At 34.2% G+C, this 20,891-nt stretch overlaps 4 protein-coding genes across 7 annotated transcripts; 2 read left to right on the top strand and 2 right to left on the bottom strand.

Annotated features, from left to right (window-relative positions):
- Nucleotides 1-207: 207 nt before the first annotated feature.
- Nucleotides 208-2,390, bottom strand: Dhdds (Dehydrodolichyl diphosphate synthase subunit). Of its 3 annotated transcripts, none has more exons than XM_083034914.1 (6): nt 1,941-2,390; nt 1,632-1,863; nt 1,375-1,536; nt 1,150-1,298; nt 838-1,022; nt 208-754 (listed from the first exon to the last, which is right to left on the bottom strand). In XM_083034914.1, the coding sequence occupies exons 2-6, from the start codon at nt 1,790-1,792 to the stop codon at nt 521-523; spliced, it is 891 nt and encodes a 296-aa protein (XP_082891040.1). In that variant the 5' UTR covers nt 1,793-1,863; nt 1,941-2,390; the 3' UTR covers nt 208-520. The 3 variants fall into 3 exon arrangements, with proteins under 3 accessions (XP_082891040.1, XP_082891120.1, XP_082890954.1); XM_083034994.1 differs by having other exon boundaries at nt 1,632-1,851; XM_083034828.1 differs by having other exon boundaries at nt 1,632-2,388.
- An 807-nt stretch (nt 2,391-3,197) lies between these two features.
- On the top strand, nt 3,198-15,498 carry Brwd3 (bromodomain and WD repeat-containing protein). Of its 2 annotated transcripts, none has more exons than XM_083034585.1 (22): nt 3,198-3,359; nt 3,474-3,532; nt 3,611-3,640; nt 3,908-3,967; nt 4,771-4,921; nt 5,083-5,178; nt 5,328-5,665; nt 5,753-5,907; nt 6,064-6,381; nt 6,488-6,905; nt 6,990-7,215; nt 7,425-7,749; nt 8,553-8,748; nt 8,903-9,151; nt 9,230-9,451; nt 9,583-9,961; nt 10,241-10,640; nt 10,740-10,961; nt 11,059-11,239; nt 11,327-11,492; nt 11,572-11,703; nt 12,126-15,498. In XM_083034585.1, the coding sequence occupies exons 1-22, from the start codon at nt 3,317-3,319 to the stop codon at nt 13,115-13,117; spliced, it is 5,358 nt and encodes a 1,785-aa protein (XP_082890711.1). In that variant the 5' UTR covers nt 3,198-3,316; the 3' UTR covers nt 13,118-15,498. The 2 variants fall into 2 exon arrangements, with proteins under 2 accessions (XP_082890711.1, XP_082890664.1); XM_083034538.1 differs by having other exon boundaries at nt 11,327-11,498.
- Epsiloncop (coatomer subunit epsilon) lies at nt 15,097-18,086 on the bottom strand. The gene is made up of 3 exons (XM_083034709.1): nt 17,931-18,086; nt 17,153-17,641; nt 15,097-17,035 (listed from the first exon to the last, which is right to left on the bottom strand). The coding sequence occupies exons 1-3, from the start codon at nt 18,075-18,077 to the stop codon at nt 16,727-16,729; spliced, it is 945 nt and encodes a 314-aa protein (XP_082890835.1). The 5' UTR covers nt 18,078-18,086; the 3' UTR covers nt 15,097-16,726.
- A 155-nt stretch (nt 18,087-18,241) lies between these two features.
- Nucleotides 18,242-20,669, top strand: LOC145939581 (uncharacterized). The gene is made up of 9 exons (XM_083044016.1): nt 18,242-18,420; nt 18,547-18,566; nt 18,758-18,961; nt 19,046-19,226; nt 19,303-19,409; nt 19,569-19,709; nt 19,920-20,000; nt 20,108-20,338; nt 20,559-20,669. The coding sequence occupies exons 1-9, from the start codon at nt 18,360-18,362 to the stop codon at nt 20,667-20,669; spliced, it is 1,137 nt and encodes a 378-aa protein (XP_082900142.1). The 5' UTR covers nt 18,242-18,359.
- The last annotated feature ends 222 nt before the right edge of the window (nt 20,670-20,891 follow it).

The following is a 20,891-nucleotide window of genomic DNA, read 5'->3' as shown; positions in this document are numbered from 1 at the left end:
GTAGTAAAGAACAATTGGAAAACTGTTGTATGGAATGTGTACATATAGATGAATAAATATATAAATGCGCTATATAATATACGACACATACTAGAAAACGAATGCCATCGATACCTACTATATAAATTATATCTGGAACGTTTCAAGAAAAACAAATATTCAATTCAAACAATATTAATAATTTGTCAGAATCATTACTCTAACTTATTGGCAATGACAATTATTTTTAAAAAAAGTTCCTGTTTATTTTTGCTTTTTTTATATATTATGTATTTGTTTTATAAAATATCTTGTATAACTGGAAGAATTATTTATTATATAATTATAGTTATCTCCCTGAGTTGTATAAATGTTTTAATATTAATTTTAACAGTTTATGTCTAATTGCTTGATAAATTTACATTCCATTCTAGAAAATTGATTTAAAACAAAATATGTATGGCAGATTTTCAGCAAATTTCACCGACATTTGTATTTATTGGAATATAAGCGCCATTGGACATTTATTTAATATCTATGATTAAACTTTTGTTGATAGATACGTATTTTCAATCATAACTTGGCGGTTATGATGCAACTTATTAATAAACATAGATACTCTATCATTGTGCACGATTGGCTTCGAATTTTGTACTTTCGCGATTTTTTGTAAGTCAGAATAGCATCTTTGATAATAAAAAACAGCACTAAGCAAATTCCAAAAATTGAATTCAGGCCACAATACATCAGTAAAGTAGACACAAGTATTGGAGATCTAAAAAAAGATTCAAGATTATTTTAATTAGTATTTTCTTTAGTGAATACCAATAAATGTTTATTAAACTATAATCTTCTTACTTGCCACAGGAGAAAGTCACTAAATCGAACTTCTCCAGAAGTACGAATTAATAAATCTGGATTTGGGGATTTGTAAGTATATAAACAGTGAGAAATCAAGTCTTCGTTAATATCTTCTGGTAAGATATCGGTATGCTTTACACCTTCTGCTATATCCTTAATTGCATGCGTAATTTCATCCCTTGCTGCAAAGATATTAAATATTGTTAAAAAAATTATGTAATATTGCTTGAAAAAGAATTTAAATTCTTATTTAATATATATATAGAAAATATCACGAGTATAAATATCCAATATATATAGTTATCTTACATGTATAAGCAAAAGCAAGATTTAAAGTTGCTTTATTATTGTTTTTAGTGAGAATCATAGCTTCGGCAAATAATTTACGCATATCTTCTGGAAGTAAGGACAAATTGCCAATCACACGTATACATATTTCTTGTTCCGCCAATTTATCCCTGAAAATATTGCATTTTGTAATAGATCCACCAGATTATGCTGTAATATATGTTTAATTTAGAATTTCATACATACTTCTCTTCTAGGAGACGCATAAACTTGCACCTGGCAAGATCCATAAGTCCTTCAACTTCCTCTTTGGTGCGATTATAGTTCTCTATACTAAAAGCGTACACTGTGACTTCTGTAATACCTAGGTCCCTGCACCAACTTAATGTCTCTGCCAGTTTATCAAATCTGTCATAAATAAAACAAAGTATATACATGGTGTAAAAAAGAATATAATTACTTAGATTAATACATAGTTACAAACTCTTTTCGAAGATACATACCCTTTTACATGTCCTTCTATTTTGGCCATTTTTTGTTTGTTCGCATAACGTCGATTACCATCCATTATAAACGCCACATGTTTAGGTACATGACCAGTTCTTATAATCTTTAACGCTAATGATTGAAACCAATTCAAAGTGTGCTCCCTTATCCACGACATTTGTATATTTCCACGTAGGGACGAGTGAAATTATTTACGATTCTATCGACGATTTATTCCTGTCAAATACACTTTTGCCAAACTTGACATTATTGAGCAAGTAATAAAAATATATTATACGAACATAAATATGTTGTATTGTACGTACGATATGCGGCAATTAAAACGATAACAGCGACTAATGATGCTAATCAGCTGTTAGTCATTGTTTAACCTTCACATCAGGGCTAAAGTCATTTTTGACATTAGGCGTTATCTATATAGACATTTTAATCATCTTATTTATGCACGTTGTGCATTGTTTAGATATTTTGATAAACGATAATATATCGAATTATCATCAAGCTGAATTTCTCTTTCGCGAAGACGTACGTGTCAAGACTTGCTGATAACTCGGTATACATGTGTATGTTCTCTCGGTTCTCTCATACACACATACATGTCGCTTTTATTCCATAGTATGTACAATATCAATGATACATTTTTTATTACTTCTTTTCCTACTTTTTTTATTTATTAATGAATAATTAAAACGAATGAAGAAGCTGTCTCATACATATCGTACAAATTCGTGTACGAGTTTGTTCCAATCATTTTGATAATATATACGATCGTTCGTAATAATAAACACGAAAAATATTTTACGATCTTAAGTCGAACGAAACGCTATATCTTTCGATCTGCATTGCAAATATTGATTAGTTATGTGGTGACAACTGCATATATCGAAGACGTGATGCTAGAACGAACGACGAAACACAAATAGGTTTCTGTCGGGTATAACTTTAATACATAATTTCTCAATTATTTTTGTACATACGGAATTCTTATATCGATATCGTCGCGCGAACAGATGTTATCATACATTTTTCTTTTTGTAAACATTAATCTCCTCTCGCGCAACAAGAGAATATCGGAATATCGCCAAGAGATTATTACAGCGTTCGCATATTTATTTGCATATTATATTTCCGTCGTCATCTACTTCTAAATTAACTATAAAATAATACAATTTGTCCTGAATTTGATCCGCAAATTCGACTACGATCGCGAGATACGTTCAAGCGTGGCGCGTCTCAATGGCGGATTCATCTCTTCGCCGGATGACGCAATCCGACCAGGCGTTTCCGCCTGGGTCAGCAGGGACTTCCGATCGAGTGTAAAATTTCTCGCGCGAGTTCTCAATTCTATCGAGATTACGAACTGACGAAATGATGTTTTCTTCCACGAGAAGAATTATGAGAATTTTGGACGCGAGATGCGAGGAAAAAATTGTGGGTCACCGCGAGCGAGAAGCACGTGGCGCCTTGTGACTCATCTACGCCCCTGACAGCAGGCGCTCCGTCATTGGGGGACTACTTTGCGTCGGTTCAGGCGAGCGTGTGTGCGTGCGCGTTGCGGTCGTACAGCGCTGAAGCTCGGGGAAGGAAAATGAACTCCGCGATGGTGATCGCGGCGCTATGAGCCGTAAATCCAAATGTTTTGTCGCTCGTGAGTGAATAGAAATCGATTAGCACGGTCGGGATGGAGGTCGGCGCGTCCAGGAACGAGTCCGGGATCGCACCAGGTAACGTAGAAGCCCGTATTCGAGCGAGCGAGCTCGCTGCATCTGCCTATTCGTGCCATCGTGCGTGCCGCCGTGTCTATATAAAAGCCCCCCCGTGTGTTCTTCCTTTTTCAGAGCTGTACTTCCTGATCGCGAAGTTCCTGGCGGCGGGACCCTGCGCGGAAGCCGCGACGGTAAGTTCACGAAGTCCGGGATGCCGAAATGAAGCGCGTAGTAACGCACGGGAGAGTCCTAAACGCACTTTGTTTCAGGTGCTGAAGCGGGAACTGGAGCATGCCAAGGTAAGCCGATCGGACCTGACACTGTACACAACGCTAGTCTCGCGGGCCACATGGCATCGCGCACGTGCTTTCTGCTTGTCAAAACATTAGAATCTCAAGGTCGCTGACCTTGGCGAGGTATCGCGGCCGCTCGCCGCTCGGTAAACGCGATCGGTCCCTGCCGATCGTCGTCGATCGAGCCGCCGATCGATCGGATCGATTCTACCTTCCGGCCATATTAATCATCCCCCCCGGTTATAGATTTTAGATCGTAGTTTCTGTTCGCAGACTTTGCCGTCACGACTCGATTGGGAAGGGCACGTGCACAATCAAACGTTCGAGGAGTTGGTGAGTATGGACGATATACGTGACATGGCGATCGGCGCCTAGGCGGACATATAAGCTCGACTCGCTTCACGAGTCGCAAGAGACCCCGCCGTTGCGCTATATCGCAAGGTGGTTAGATGAAATAATATGTCCGTGGAGATCCGCGGGGGGTTGCTCTACCCCCATTTAATCCCCCCGCAATAGCCCTCCTCTCGCGATTCCTCTCTCGCGTCGCTCCTTCTCTCTCTCTTGCGTAAAACGTTCGCCGTGGCCTCTCCCCCACTACTGACGTTCGACGACCAATCGTAGCGCGCTTCCGGCCATTTCGCGTGAGCTGATCAATGAATATATGTAGATGTAGACGGCTTATTTATAGAAAGTCGCGCGCGTGACGAATGGTTTACGCCGATTGGTCGGCCGCGGGAACTACTTTATCGTTCAAATTATGCGCGCGAAATGACAACGTCAGGATATTTAAGATTAATCTTAATTATTTTTTACGTTTATTGCTAACACAATTGGAAACTTTAATTAATTTTCAACTCTGCGTTATAGTATTTTATTTTTTTGCATTATGCAATTAATAATTTCTGAGGTTCATGTGAGAGATTGGTATGAAAAAGATTGAATACCATATAATGTGTCTAAAAGAAAATACACAACATATATATTGCAGATGTTGAAACTATATAGCTTTTTCAAATATTACATAATCCTAAAACTTTTATATAGTGTACAAAAAGTTCTTTAAATCCTCGCACCTTTATCTGTAAATTATTTTACATAGTAGTTTATCGTTGTGATTAAATTTTTTTTCTTTTTAGGAAAAGAAATATTCTCACATTGGGTCGAATCATTTGTTGCAAATATGTGCCAGAATTGGACCTGTGTTAGAGAAAGAAGTGCCGCCATGTGTTCCTGGAGCTATATCGCTTTTGGGCGCAGGCAGACAATCTTTGCTGCGTACCTACGAAGGTATGAGAAAAGATATAACTTCTTTCCTTTCTATTAATTATTCTTTACTGCAATAATTAGTTTAATCTTTTATCTTTTAATAGTTTTATCTTTTAACACTTTATCTTAACAAGTACGTGAATGTTGTACATGAATTAATGTGTAAAATTTTATTTCTACAGACATCACACGTCACATATGCAGTATTGTCAATTTTTCCGGAAGATTCGGTGGAAAGTCCTTTTTGGAATCTACTTACATGTCAGTGCCTAATATAGGTAAGAAATTAACAATTAAAGTAAGAGTTGACAACATACAAAATTATACTAATATATATTATACATTTTACTGACACTTTTCTGATACTTCTTTTCTCATGTAAAATGTCAATATATAATTTTGCTATGTGCATGTTTTTCCCCACTAGTACGCGTACTTCAGGGACGTGAAAACTCTGGTCCTCTGAGTCGAAGACAGGCAATACCTACAAAGTTCTACAGCAAGATGAATTTATATCGGCGTACACTGGGTCATTTATCCGCGGTGTATTGTGTGTTGTTTGATCGCACTGGTAAATATATTATAACTGGAGCGGATGATTTGCTTGTCAAGGTCTGGAGTTCTGTCGATGGACGTTTACTTGCCACTTTTCGAGGCCCGTCCGCCGAAATTATGGATATTGCAGTGAATTTTGATAATACTTTATTGGCGGCGGGAAGTTTAGATCGAATATTACGAGTCTGGTGTTTCCAGACGATGTCGCCTGTGAGTAAAATAAAAATATATATATTAAGCGAGAATTATTTTCATTTTTATATATGATAATTTTTTTAAATTTATATCTTCTTTAAGGTGGCAGTTTTAACGGGGCATACAGGCATGATTACATCCGTGAATTTTTGTCCAATAGAATGTAATGGTGTTTACTATTTGGTTTCTACTAGTACTGATGGATCGGTGGCCTTTTGGTCTCATACAAGGAAATTGAATGAAAGAGCGGTATTTCAGTAAGTTCAATTTAGACATAATAATTCTTTATAAATATCTTTTTGTCTGTAATATATTTTATTGTTACTTTCTACTTGTATATAATATATTACTTTAATATCTTGTATAAATATTTTTACATAAAATGATTGTGTGCCATATGTAATTTGTTGCAGGACAAAACCTATTCAATACCATGAGAAAATGAGACCCGGTCAAGCACAAATGATTTGTGCCTCTTTCAGTCCTGGGGGTGCATTTATGGCAGCTGGATCTGCGGATCATAATGTAAGAGTTTACACAATGTTAGGAGACGAAGGACCACGCAGAGTCCTCGAAGTGGAGTCGCATTCCGATACTGTAGATAGCATTCAGTGGGCGCATAGCGGTTTAAAATTCATTTCCGGTTCTAAAGACGGTACTGCGAATGTATGGCATTTTGAGCAACAGCAATGGGTACATAAACAACTACTCATGGCAACAAAACTACCTGGGTACGTTTTCAAACTAGTTTTTTTAAATAAAGATTTTATATTCGTCAGTCTAATACAGGTTAATAATATTCAACATACATAAAATTAATTTTTATTTTTTTTACAGAGAACCAGAAACAGATGATGACACAAGCAAAAAAGCGAAAGTAACTATGGTTTGTTGGGATGTAAGTGATGAATATGTTATAACAGCAGTGAACGATTGCACATTGAAGGTGTGGAATGCAAAATCGGGTGCCCTGATGAAAGTTTTGCGCGGACACAAAGACGAAGTATTTGTATTAGAATCGCATCCGATAGATCCTCGGTTGATACTTAGCGCTGGTCACGATGGGCAGCTTATCATTTGGGACGTATTGAATTCGGAATCGATAGCGTGTTTCCAAAATAATGTCGAAGGTCAGGGAAATTGCGCTATCTTCGATGCAAAATGGTCGCCTGATGGTACAATGCTCGCTGCGACAGATTCTAATGGACATCTTTTGATGTATGGATGTGGATCTGGTGCTGAGAAACTAAAAATTGTAAGCTATCTTGCAATTTTATTTATATATATTTTTTGTTTTGTTTTGCATGCAGGAGTGCTCAATTTCCTAAATTATTTTCAGATACCAAAGGAATTATTCTTTCATACGGATTATCGGCCCTTAATAAGAGATGCAAATCATTATGTTCTTGACGAACAAACACAAACTGCGCCACATTTAATGCCGCCGCCATTTTTAGTTGATGTGGATGGAAATCCTTATCCACCGGTGCTACAGAGATTGGTACCAGGAAGAGAAAACTGTAGGGGCGAACAATTAGTACCAAATATTGCAGTCGGTGCTGGTGGTAAGATTCATATATACACGATACTCTATACAATACATCTAAAAAAGTTTTAATAATTAAAAAATGTTACGGAGCATAACATCTTCAATAGCAAGATAATATCATGCTTTGATTTTTTAAAATTATATTTTTAATTTCTTAACTCGTATTCAAGATTCTTCATATAAATAATTTTGTATTAAAAAAATATATAAATTTGTATAAAACAGGGATGCAAGAAGTTATAGAAGGTCTTCCAGAACAAGAGCCAAGATCGAATATTGATCGACTGATTGAGGCTCTTGCTCAGAGACAAAATATCAATGCGGACGGAGAAGTCATTGGTGATGATAGGGAGAATAATATCGCGGAGCAACCAATTCGTCAAATAGCAAGTCCCCGTGGTAGTAGAGCCGGTTTGAGGAGAGAAGGCAACGTCGAAGGTGTCCGACAAAGTAGTGGTAATTGGCAGAGGGACAATACCACGCCATGGAACAAACCTATTCTTGCACGTCCCTTGAGGCTAGCCCTCAAAGAGACTCAAATTAAATCAGTGTAAGTAATTACATCGCAGTTCTGATAATATTGAAGTAGATATAATTATATAATATAATTATATAACACACATAATGAGAATCTCATAGAAAACAGTTTTAAATAAATTTATTATTAATTTATTGTTAATTTATGATATACAGAGCAATATTAATGTGATTACGTGTTAAGCAAATTGTTAATATTAATTTTAAAAGAAAGATATCGATTCTTAAGTTTCTGGGTACCTATTATGAAACTTCGGAAAGGTTTCCGATCGGAATAATTTTGTTTTTCCCTAGATAATATAATAAGAAATCTACCCAGGTCCCTCGCCGACCATGTTGGAATTGTGACGTCAGAGGTGAGAAAGCACACGCCGAAAATTCTTGCGCGCCATTTTTAGATAAAAAGATATTTCGATAAAACACAACTTCAGATGGCTTTAACACACTCTTAAAATAGTCCGAAAACTATTCTTTCCCGTTGACAGTAAATCAACAGCTGTAAAATGACTGTAATATGAGACCCAATCCGTCTGGTCTTTGCACATGCACAGTTATTCCGCATGACAAAGTCTGTTATCACGATCATTTTACGATTGTTGATTGATTGTCAAGGGGAAAGAATAGTCTTCGGAGACTATTTTAAAAATGTGCTAAAGCAATCTGAAATTGTGTTTCATCAAAACATCTTTTTATCTAAAAATGGCACGCAAGAATTTTCAGCGTGTATTTTCTCGCCTCTGACGTCATAATCCAACATGGCCGCGGTGAGTACCCAGGAGCCTTAAATTAATTCGCATTTGCACATTATCTGTAAAGTCAATCAATGGCTGAGATGGAGTTAGAAAACTGGCGGCGAGAAATGCGACGGCGACCGCAGCCTACATCGAGCACTGCCATTAATCAAGGCAATATAGGAAGTAGACTTGTAAACCGCAAACGTAATAGAACTACTAGACACGGTTATAGAACCAGAGCAACGCGCGATGAAGAACAGGAGGAGGAAGAATATGAGGTACCTCACAGAAGCGATATTTAATATTGATAAGTATTAACTCGTGGACAATCATATTTACTGTTGTGTAATAATAAATAAACTTTGCAGAATTTTACAATTGGTCGGTACAATTGGTGATTACAATTAAGCGTCGTAATATGCATTTTTACAGAATCCTGATAATACTGGCACATCAGCGAGTTCTGCCAGCATCAACAGCAATGATTCTACTGCTCATGAGGAAGATTTGTGTTCCGATAGCACTACCACAGATTCGAGCACTGAATATTCAGATTGGATGGCGGACCATGGACTGAACTTAGAACCGCCTAAACGTAGTAAACGTAAACCTGTGAAAAAGCGATCTGTCACACCACCAAGTGATACAGACAGAAGACGCAGTAAACGTCCTAAGAAAAAGGTAAGTTTATAACTCTTATCATTTAATTTTAACTCTACTATTAATTTTATTTAAAGTTACCATATTATTATCCAACAGGGAGTACAAATAGCTAATGGTATTTGTGAAGTTTCTGACATGTATCGCCCTTCGGAATGGCTTACCGAAGTAATACCGAGGAAAGCTCCTTATTATCCACAAATGGGCGATGAAATAGTATATTTCAGACAAGGTCAAAAATTCTACTTAGATGCAGTTAGGAATAAAAAGATTTATGAGCCTAGTCCGCGGTGCGAGCCATGGGCCAAGATGAATATTAGAGTATGTTTATTTTATTCTAGGGGATGAAAAAAGATTTTTAACTATATGGGACGGAATATTTAAAAAAAATTCTTATATAAACAGTACAGAATATATATATATACTAATCCCCGAATATATCTATATTCTAGGCACAGGAGTTTGTGAAAGTAGTGGGTATTAAGTATGAAATTAAACCGCCTCGTTTATGTTGCTTGAAATTAGCATTGATGGACGAAGACGGTCGACTTACTGGGCAGAATTTTACCATCAAATATCACGATATGGCCGATGTATTAGATTTCCTAGTGTTACGTCAAACTTTCGATACGGCGTTGGCGCGAAGTTGGTCCGAAGGCGAAAAGTTTCGTTGTATGATCGACGACGGTTGGTGGATGGGACAGATTGTCGGGATGGAGCCCTTAGATGAAGAATTTTCGGATTCGTTTTTTATGTGCTTTCGCGTTAGATGGGATAATGGGGAATATGAACGGATGAGTCCTTGGGATCTCGAGCCTGTTGACGAAGATAGTAAGTTTGTCACTTAATTCGCGGTTATCGAAATAAATATTTAATTTTGAATTAATCGAAAAAGCGAGTAAAGATGTAAAGAAAATATTTTAATTTTATATTTTGATCTCGTTTTTTTCTCTAGACTTTAATCGTACTGTATATATTAATTATATATTAATGTATATTATTATATATATTATAATTAATATATTAATTATATGTAATAATATATATTAATATATAATAATATATATTAATAAATATATTACATATATTAATTATATTCGTTCGTTTTAGGAATTCCTGTGGAAATCGGTGCCTCGGTTCCCGTCTTACCAGAAGAGAGACAAGCGATACTGTATCAACCCCATGCGGAAGAATGGCCCATGGGTGATAGAGAAGCGACTTGTCGTCGAATCATACGAGGTCTGGATCAGGTGATGAGCCTCGCAATCGCGGAACCATTTGTGGTGCCGGTGGATCTCAGTCTTTATCCGACTTATGCGCATATTGTTGAATATCCAATCGATTTATCGACTATAAAAGCTCGGTTTGAAAATCATTTCTACAGAAGAATCACATCGGCGCAATTTGATGTCAGATATTTGGCAACGAATGCTGAACAATTCAATGAACCTCACAGTCATATAGTGAAAAAGGCGAGAATAGTCACCGACTTGTGTTTGCGCATAATAAAGTAAGCAAATGTATATTTTTTCTATTTTTTTTATCAAAAGTTAACATTTGTATAATCTTTACATTCTAGTGAATGTTAAATAATGTTTCTTTTATGCAGGGCACTTAACGACTTGGATGTTCCAGCAGTATATCATCAATTGAATGATACATACCATTCCTCTGAATCAGAAACAGAGATAGAAAACAAACCTTCCACGAGTAAACAGAGATCTACATCGAGTAGAAATTTACGTTCGCAACAAATGTTACAAGACTGGAAATTAGCATGTCGTCAATTATTAGAGTGTCTATGGCAATGTGAAGATTCGATTCCTTTTAGGTAAGATGTGGCGATAAAAACTTAAATTTTTATATACTATTGTTTTTTTCTTTTTTATCATAAGGAATATATAACTATATTGAAAATCGTTTTGCAGAGAACCGGTTGATAGATTAGAACATCCAGAATATTATCAGATAATAGATACACCGATGGACTTGCGTACTGTCAAAGAGGATTTAATGGGCGGCAATTATGAAACACCATTGGAATTTGTCAAAGATATGAAGTTAATATTTACAAATAGTAGAAATTTTAATACGAACAAACGTTCGAGGGTAAGTTAATACAATCTTTGCTTTGTTTATATACTTTATATAGTTACTCCATAATTCTCTGCAACACACAAATATTTTATTATTCAGATATATTCGATGACAGTAAGACTATCAGCCATGTTCGAGGAGCATATGCGTAGGATACTTTTGAATTGGAAATCGGCGCGTAGACGTAACAATAACGCGAAAACAAAAGTAAAAGCAAAAGGGAAGCAAAAGCGGAAACGGAAACGGAAACACAATTTAAGCAATGGTACAGGTAAACGTTTATGTATTTTTATTGCTTTGTCTTTGTATTAACACAACATGATTGCTAACTGTTTTATTCGCAGGATCTTCTAAGTTGAAATCTGCTCCAAGCGACGAAGATGAGGATGAGGATGAAGATGATGTAAATAGCGATGACGATGATGAGGACTCGAGTAAAGATCAGAAAAAGAAAGATTTTGACGTTTCTGCACCTGGTACGTATCTTTCTAAATTATCGTTCTACACATATACCGCGAAATATATTTAATATATTATAATAAATATATATATATATATATATCTATATATATAAGTACCGTCCGTCTGTCTGACCGCGAACTACTTCCACATTTATTGACCGATTTTCTCGAAACAGGTACCAAAGTGTTGCAAATTTTTCGGGGATGGCTACTATGTGGTTTTTTTTTAGTTTTACACCCTCACCCACCCACCCACCCACCCACGCACCCACACACGCACCCACACACGCACAAACAAACACACACGTACACACGCGCAAACACATACATATGCACCCGAACACATCCGAATACACCCGAACATACCCGTATTTTTGATTGTTCTAGCCATTTTATATTAAATTACTAATTTTGACTTGATTTTGATCTCTTTCTAGGGCCATCACGAATGACAAACGGTCACACAAAGCGATCTGTCTCGTCTCGGCCGACGTTGAAACTGCGCATCTGCCGGTCGACCGTATCAAAGAAGTCAAAGAACAGTGATAGTGATGTTAGTGAATCAGAGGCAACAATAGATTTTGACAGTAGTGACAGTGCCCCTGTTCGACGAACTAGAGCAAGGACTGCGGTGCCCAGTGTTAGTGCCGATACCGATTCCGGGGACGCTTATACACTCAACGATCGCGGCAAGCAGGTTCGCAAAAATCGCGGCAGAAATATTAAGAATGGTAAACAATCTAAATCCAAAGTGAAATCGAACGTTATCGTGGACGACGACGATGACGACGATGAATACGTTGCGACAAACAACGATAACGAAGAGAACAAAGAAGACGGGGAGGAAGAGCAATCTGTTGCGTCGGACTCTACGGAAGAAGAGAGCGAGGAGGAAAAATTTGTCAGAAGAGATACTAGATCGCGAAAATTAGTGGTCGAGAGCAAGGAAAACCAAAAATACACTGCTAACAATGGAAAGAACGAAAATAGCGAGAGCGAGAGCGGAGACGATGATGAAGTAGAACAGGATGAGGAAGAAGAGGAAGAAGAGAAGGAAGAAGAGGAAGAAAAACAAATACAGCGCGAAGCCAGCAATCAAGATTCTGAAGACAGTAATTATTCGTATGAAGCATTATTCAGGTCATCGCGTTCCAGTCGTCGAAAACAACGCGGCCCTGTAGACTCGGAGGATACGAGGCAACAGTACGGCAGACGAGCGGGACGAAAACGTCCCCATTATAAGGAGGAAAGCGACGATAGTACCAATGGGGTGCCAGTGAGAAACCGACGCAAGATCAAGCGCCGCTCTTATGCTGAGGAGAGCGACGAGGATAGCATGCAGGAGCCTGGCATTAGCATAAGTAGTAGAGGCCGTATACGTAAAATGACGCAGCGCGCCCGTGCTTACCTTTTCGAATCGATGCCCTAACGGCATCTTCTATGTTAGTAGAAGTCGTATGTATATTAAAGAACTTGTTTCGTAGAAATCCCGATGAGGATTGTATCATCTCGTGCTCATTAAAGACGCGGATCAATATGACACATCGCGATTGAAAAAAAAAAAAAAAGAAACTGAAGGCTACACTGTTTTTTGTGTGTATAAATACTTCGAAATGTTTAATTGACAAATTAGAATAGAACTTTTTACAGGATTTTCCTCTGATTTGTTTCGAAGCGTTTATCAACGTAAAACACAAATGTAGCGGATTTGAAAGACGAATAGAATTTTCCATCTCTTCGTCTTGTTCCATCTCTATATATTTGTTTTTCATTGTTACATATTTTTCACAAGATGTAATTGCAATACGAATTTCCGACACTGTAGTACGATTTTCGGAAATTTACGAACAAGATTTGTATTCGGTGTACTCTTGTTCGACTTGTGTAAAAGATGGATTATCGTACTATATAGTGTCATATGTCATATTGGACACTTCTGCTACGAAGAATTTTCATTTTTACAAGGTAGTTTTTTGAAGCGGGTATTCTTTCCTTTTTTATATTTGTCTTATATCTTCAAACAATATACATAATAGCATAATGGTACAAGCGGAAATAGTTTTATAAGCAGACACGCGATATTTTCGGTATCTTGATAGTCATCCTGTATATGACATGTTCAATCGAATTCACATTAGGCAGACTACTGTATATAAAGTTTCACTCGCTCTAAAGAAAATTATATAGAGAATTCTATATAATCGCGTTATTGTACAGATACAATGATTATCTTGTTACTTGTAAATGTAGAGAAACGAGCGGCTTGCTCGCAAAGACACGAGTTCTCGTTTGATTGTGGCGATTGCTTCCATGATTTCAAAAGTTTTAAGATTCACATAAATACAATTTTTTTTATGTTATGACAATAAAAAAGAGAATCGATATAAAATCACCTTATTTTATAAAATAGTTTTCAGTCTCGCAAAAATAACAAGCAAGTTAAATATTGCACTTGTGAATTTATCAAGTTATCATTTTTACAGGTTTTCGCAATATCATTGTAACTCAATTGTTGGTTGAGATTTATTTATAGGAAAACTTTATGCGATTTTCTACATATTCTGTTTGAGTTATTAAGAACATAATGTATAAATCAGTATTTTATTTTATTTGAAAAATTCTCGACAGAAAAATGTAATAGTAATTAGGTATAATTTAATTTTCTATATATTACCGGGATAAAATTTATAAGGTTTGTTACATATGCAATAACTTACTTCCTTGGATACCGGACTTACAATTAGCGTTTTTTAAAGTTGTATTAAACGACGTGACATTTGCAATAGCAATAGCAGTTTGTTAGCATACAAAGAATTAAATTTAATTTTACTGAATGTGATGAAAAATATCAGGGAGAATACAAGAAAATATTCTATATTATTTTCTTCTCTTCTCTTTTTCCCTTTCTTCCTTCTTTTTTTCTGAAAGTTCGTCACTGTTTTTGCTTCTCACAATTTTTATTTAAGTTTAGGGCACATCATGTGTAAAAATAAAAAATAAAAAAAAAAAAGAAACGCGAGTCAGCTGTGTAAATATACATGTATTAACTCGCACATAATTTTTCTCTTTTCTTTCTTTTTAATATTCTACGTTAAAAAGATAACATTTATATATGGTCCGTAGTGCTGCGTGTGAAATAACAATTTTTTATATAGTTTGTATATCTGTTACGGATCTATATAAAAGAAGTCTTGCGTGGTCACATAATTTTAGAATTTTTCAGGAAGGCAAATAGATATTTTCCAGGTTTATATGACGCGAACTTAAATCGATTAGACATTACATAGTTATGTAAATGATTATTAGATAATTATTGCCACCAGCAGCTAACATCGTTGATCAAGACAAATGCACAAAAGATCAAAAGTCTTGACTGTCTCGAGCCATTGTGATATTAGTTTAAGAATATCAAATATATAAAATATAAATTATAATAATGTAAATTACCAATATAATTAGGATTGTAATCAATATTTTTTTAATGACTTAAATAAGAGAGTCATATCACATATAGACTCGATGATGTATCCAACCTTTGATTAATATTAATTTAACGATGTTAACTTTGGTCTCACTCTATTAATCATATAATAATTGATATACTTCGCACGATATAATGATTCAGAAATAATATAATTTCGTGTATATAAACTCTGCCGAGAACACACATAGGACTTAATACGAAGACAGTTACATTTTATGTACAGTTTGACTTACTCTGTTGTGAAATCTCAGCTTGCTTTGTTACGTATAATATGGTTCTTTGAAACCCATCGTCACATCAATAAAGAAAAATTAAATTGTTTTACATATGTGTCTACCTGTGCATTATAATATTTTCCATTAATTTTATGAGTTTCACAGAAAAACGCCAATTTTTCTCAATGTATTATATGAAAGTTCTACATATAATTAACATATGTATTTAACTTTCATGTAATTTTGTTTTAAAACGACTTGTATCATTTTTAAAATTAATCGGTTATTTATAAAGTTAAATAGTTAATTAACTAATTATTTGATGTACAAGGTATTTCATAAGTTTGAAATTAAGCTTCCAAAAGATTTTTTCTACTGTGTATGTGTATGTACATACATGCATAATAAATTTCTCATACACATGCTAGACATAGGTATATTTACAGATTTATTAACAGATTGATGAATTAAATCTTACATAAGTACACAACGAAAAGACCTTATTTCTGATAGCTTAGAAGATATTTACAAGAATTGAGGAGCAATTTGAAAAGTAAAAAAAGATCTTTCGACTTATATATATTCATAACGTATGAAATATTTTATTTTAATTCGTTTATTTGTACATCTTTCTAAATGGGTAATACGAATATTATACAAAGAGATAATTCCACTAACTAGTAATGATTTATTTAATTTCGATAATTTATAAAATGGCAGCCATATTTTTTTATGATTATGTATGATGAGATTATAATACTAGGATAAAATGGATAAGAGAGATCGTGATTTCTTCAATCACGTACGAATCTGTTCTTACAATTTCAAGTCTACATTTTTTTCAAACAACTTTTCCATACCCCTATTTATTTTCTGTCAACATACTTATTTTAATATTAAAACGAAATATTTCAATATTGAAGAAGAACATGTATATTTAAAAGAGAGAGATGTTTCTATTTATAGAAAGCTCGTATTGTTTTTTATTCTGTGAGAAATTGTTAGAGTGTGGAATCCCAATATATGAATATTATTATGAAAACTGGATCATAAATTCTTCTAATTAATATCGTGATTATATCTCATTCTCGACAAATAAAATAGTAACAAAAAAATATATTTTAATAATTAAAGTATGCTAAGTTTGAAATGCACTCTATAACTGTATATAGAATCTATTTCAATATTTCAACTTTAAGTTTTTTTTATGTAAATAAAACAAACTTTACTCATTGGAGGCCTTCAATGGAGTCATCATTTAGTTTATGCTTGGATTCATTTATAATCAATATCTCGATCAAGCCTAACCCACAGAATGCCATAATCTACTGAGTGGAACTCAGGCGGAAGATGAATATTGTTCTTGAAGCCTATGGAATTCTATCTCTTTTTGCAAATATTCCTTGACAAAAGGATGCTCTAAATGAGAATCTTTCAACTGACTTAAATAACGATTTGCTACTTCTGGTGGTTTGCCCATATGCTGGGAGAGAACAATCATATTGATCAACGTATCTGGATTATTACTATCTTTATCAAGAGACTCTTGTAAAGCCGTCTCCGCCTCTTCGTATTTAGCTTGTCCGATAAAACAAGTAGCTTGTCCATTCAATAACATGCTTGTACTGGAATGCTTGTCAATCATCTCCTGAAATAATTTACAATCATATTAGATATGAGATAATACACTTTTAATAAAGCAAATTAAAATATCAGCATAAAATACCTGCATTTTATATACTGAGATGAGTTAATCCTTTCTTACCTGAAAGATGTAATAAGCATCTTGCAATTTGTCACCACCGCTAGTAATGTTAACCCACGCTTGAGCAAGTTGAGTCAAAGTAGCATCGTCATCCTTTTCTTGCATTGACTTGAGTTCTTTCCGAGCCAGATCTGGACGATCCATTTTGAGATATATCTGCAATGTCAATGCCATGCATTCCAAATGGTCCACGTCGTGCAATATTCGGAGAGCGGCCTCCAGATTCTTCTCGTGATAATAAATGGTCGCGGCTACGATCAGGAAATTATGATTATCGAAATTCGGATGACTGGCTTCCTTGTCAAGTTCGGCTATTATGGCCTCGCGACGATGCGGATTGGCGAAATAATCGGCCAAGGTCTTCAGTGGCTGCAATTCCGGTGGGGACATATTGTTGATTTCATCTAACACCACACGGAATTTTCTTTGTGCTATGTAGGCGCGATAGAGCAGCACGTCGCGTTCCATAGCTACTTCTGAAGAGGATGGCTGTGGAGAAAAGAAGAAATTAAATAAAACAATTTGCATTTATAACTTTGAAACTTCATTCACAAAATATCAAACAACATGTATTAATAAATTCATTAAAACAATGTACAGATACAATATATCCCAGAATTATACTTCGCACTAAGAATAAAGCTTTTAACTTTAAAAATAAAAGTGTTGCAGGGCGAGAAAGTGTCTGCTAAGAAAGGAGACAGAAAACAGCAGTAAAATCTGAACGCAAAAGTAACACCAGGACATGGCGAGGGAATATAATTAGAAAGAACTTTGCCTTGATTTTTTGCGCCTCGTTGATGCATTGCTGGTAATTGCCGATGTAAAAATGATTTCTAACGTCAAAAAGCTCGTCGACGTCCTGCTGCTGACGTGCCATCTTGTCACTTGACTTGTGACGGAGAGAAGCCCGAGAGACGCCCATGCCGGCGTTTTTCGTGAAACATTTTCCATATCTCCTACAGTAGCGTCATTACATCCAGTTTTAGAAATTGAAACTACATATCGAAACTGTTGGTAAAGTCGTTTTGATTGCACAAATATGAAGAAAGGAAACTCACACTTTATTTCGAGATGCAGTGACATCGAGACGCTAACTTCATGATTTTCAATTTAAAAAAATGCCAATATGATGCTTTATTCAAGCGAGCGCGTTTAATAATTAATCAAGAAAAGATTAATTAAAAAGAATTAGAATTGAAAAAATATGGATCCTACCGAATCAAAAAATCAGAATCATAGATATCCTGATAAATATGACAATGAAGGTTTCATCTTATTTAATTTTTTTAATATTTTTTTGTATAATTTGCAGTCAATATTTAGATGTCAAATCATTCTTTTTGTATTTAAATATTTGATTATATTCATCTATCTTAATTCCATCAAACAAGCTCGTGAAAACAGACAGAAGGTGAGAGATTTGCACAATTATATAAATATCTCTATAAATGTTTATTAAGTCTTGTAAATAAAATTTACTATTGATTTAACAATTGCATTATTGTCATAATTATGAGAATTGTGAAACTGTAAAATTATTTAAGCATTAATTACAAAACTCATATACTTTTTTTTCATTAAAGCATCTTTTTTTACAAACAGGATGCAGACATATCGCAAGACGTAGAGTTGCAAAATCAACACTCATGGTTTCAAAGGACACATCAAAACAATTCGACTGTCAAAAATCGTTGTCAGATAACACACGAAATACGCTTTACTGAGAAATTACAGGGTCTTTATAGTGCACGGTTTTCTAAAAATGGTGAAATTATAGCTGCAGGCTTTGGAAGCGGTGCTATTCAAGTAATAATCGTTTAATAATATATAGTATATGGAGCATGATTAAAATTATTGTGACATTATTACTTTTTATAGAACATTTTGTAGATGCGGAATGGTGGGACCGGTGAATTAATAACAATGATTAAATCTGGTCTGGAAATTTCAATGCCAGTCATGTGTTGCAGATTTAATCCAGCATACAAAGAAATATTCTATGCTTCCAGTGCCTGTGGAAGTATTTTTATGTGCAACACACACACTAAAGAGTTATCCAGATTTATTTTTGGTAGATGAATTATATTATACAATAATTACATTAGATTATTTTAGTATTATTTTTCAATTTAAATTTATCTATGCAGAATTAAAAAATGAGGTGAATACGATAGATGTAAGTCCCACAGGAGATTACTTGGTCTCTGGTGGTAAAGATGCAACTGTTCGCCTTTATGATACACAAAATACTAAAGTTAATATTATTAAATATTTATTGTTAATTATAATTGTTGATAAATTCAATTATTCGCATATTTCTATAAAAATTTTTATTTAAATATAGAATACATAAAAACATTTTATTTTTATATAGAATACATATAAACAATATTTCAATATAAATTTATTTTAGCTGATATTAGAGTATAAAAAAAATGAAGATTTTATAGAAAGTAAAGCTATAAACTTTCACCAAATGAGGATATTTGCTTCAAGATTTCACAATGAATATTCTAATCTAATTATCACTGGTGGATGGGATAATACTGTTAGAGTAAATTATATATAAAATTATATAATAAAAAAAATATATACATATAATTGAAAAAGTATTTTTTAAACATGATATATTAAGAAATATTTCACATTATAATATTTCTTTTTCTATATAAAATAATAATGCAAATGCAAAATTTTTTACAATTAAATTAAACAGTTTTTAAAATAATAAAACAATTAAATTAAAAGAAGATTTTTCTTCCAGATTTGGGATATTAGAGTTCCAACTGGTTCGATAAGAGTTATCAGAGGTCCTCATATATGCGGTGATGCCATTGATATACATGTAAGAATTTTTTTATTGCATATGAATAAATTAATATTTATATTTGTTTAATCAATGAAAGCTCTATATTATATAAATGGACTTTTTCTATATATCTCGTTTACTAGGAGACGCGAATCCTTACAGGCTCCTGGGTAGTGCGTGATAGTCTACAAATATGGGATCTGATGAGTGCAAAACTCATCGAAATGATAAGTCCACAAAACAGAGTTTCGACTTTGAACGGTGAATTTCTTTATGCGGTGCAATATCTTGATGGCGATCCTTATGGTGATCTTATCCTGACTGGAGGCTCTGGTACTGGCGCACTTGAAGTGATTAGTTTAAGGGAAAAGAAGGTTTGAGAGATTCATCATTCGTAATTATATCATTCGTAATAATATTAATATTTTTATTAAATTTATCAAATTTATTTTATTATTACATTATATTAAAGACTCAGATTACAAGAAGACAAAAAGAAAAGACAATTATTTGTACATTACTGTATATAATAAATGTCTTTAATTAATGTTTTAACAAGATAACGATTTTTCATTTCATTTTTATTTTTAATAGGTAATGGGAAGTATCAGTGTAAACAAGCCGATTTTCACCATAGACAGTTATCAAACTACAATAATAATCGGTGGTATAGAATCTGTATTAAGACTTGGAAATTATAATTAATATAACATTTTACTGTGTCTGTGATCAAGTTGTTAAATTTTATTAAATAATATAATCTAAAATACATTATTTTCTTGTATGTAAAATGCTACAAAAATATCATACATTTATAATTCTTATTTCTACAGTATTTAAAATACTGTTTTGAAATTAAATAATTCCGAAATTAATTATAAATTTTACAAAATTCGTAGGCACAGAATTGCATGAAACTTTTTTTTA

Source organism: Prenolepis imparis, unplaced genomic scaffold, assembly GCF_030444845.1.
Source record: "Prenolepis imparis isolate NDT839.2.m4 unplaced genomic scaffold, iyPreImpa1.0 SCAF_1, whole genome shotgun sequence".
NCBI classification, from domain to species: domain Eukaryota; kingdom Metazoa; phylum Arthropoda; class Insecta; order Hymenoptera; family Formicidae; genus Prenolepis; species Prenolepis imparis.
Note: the sequence above shows the minus strand (reverse complement) of the source record. Positions and strands in the feature narration are given on the sequence as shown.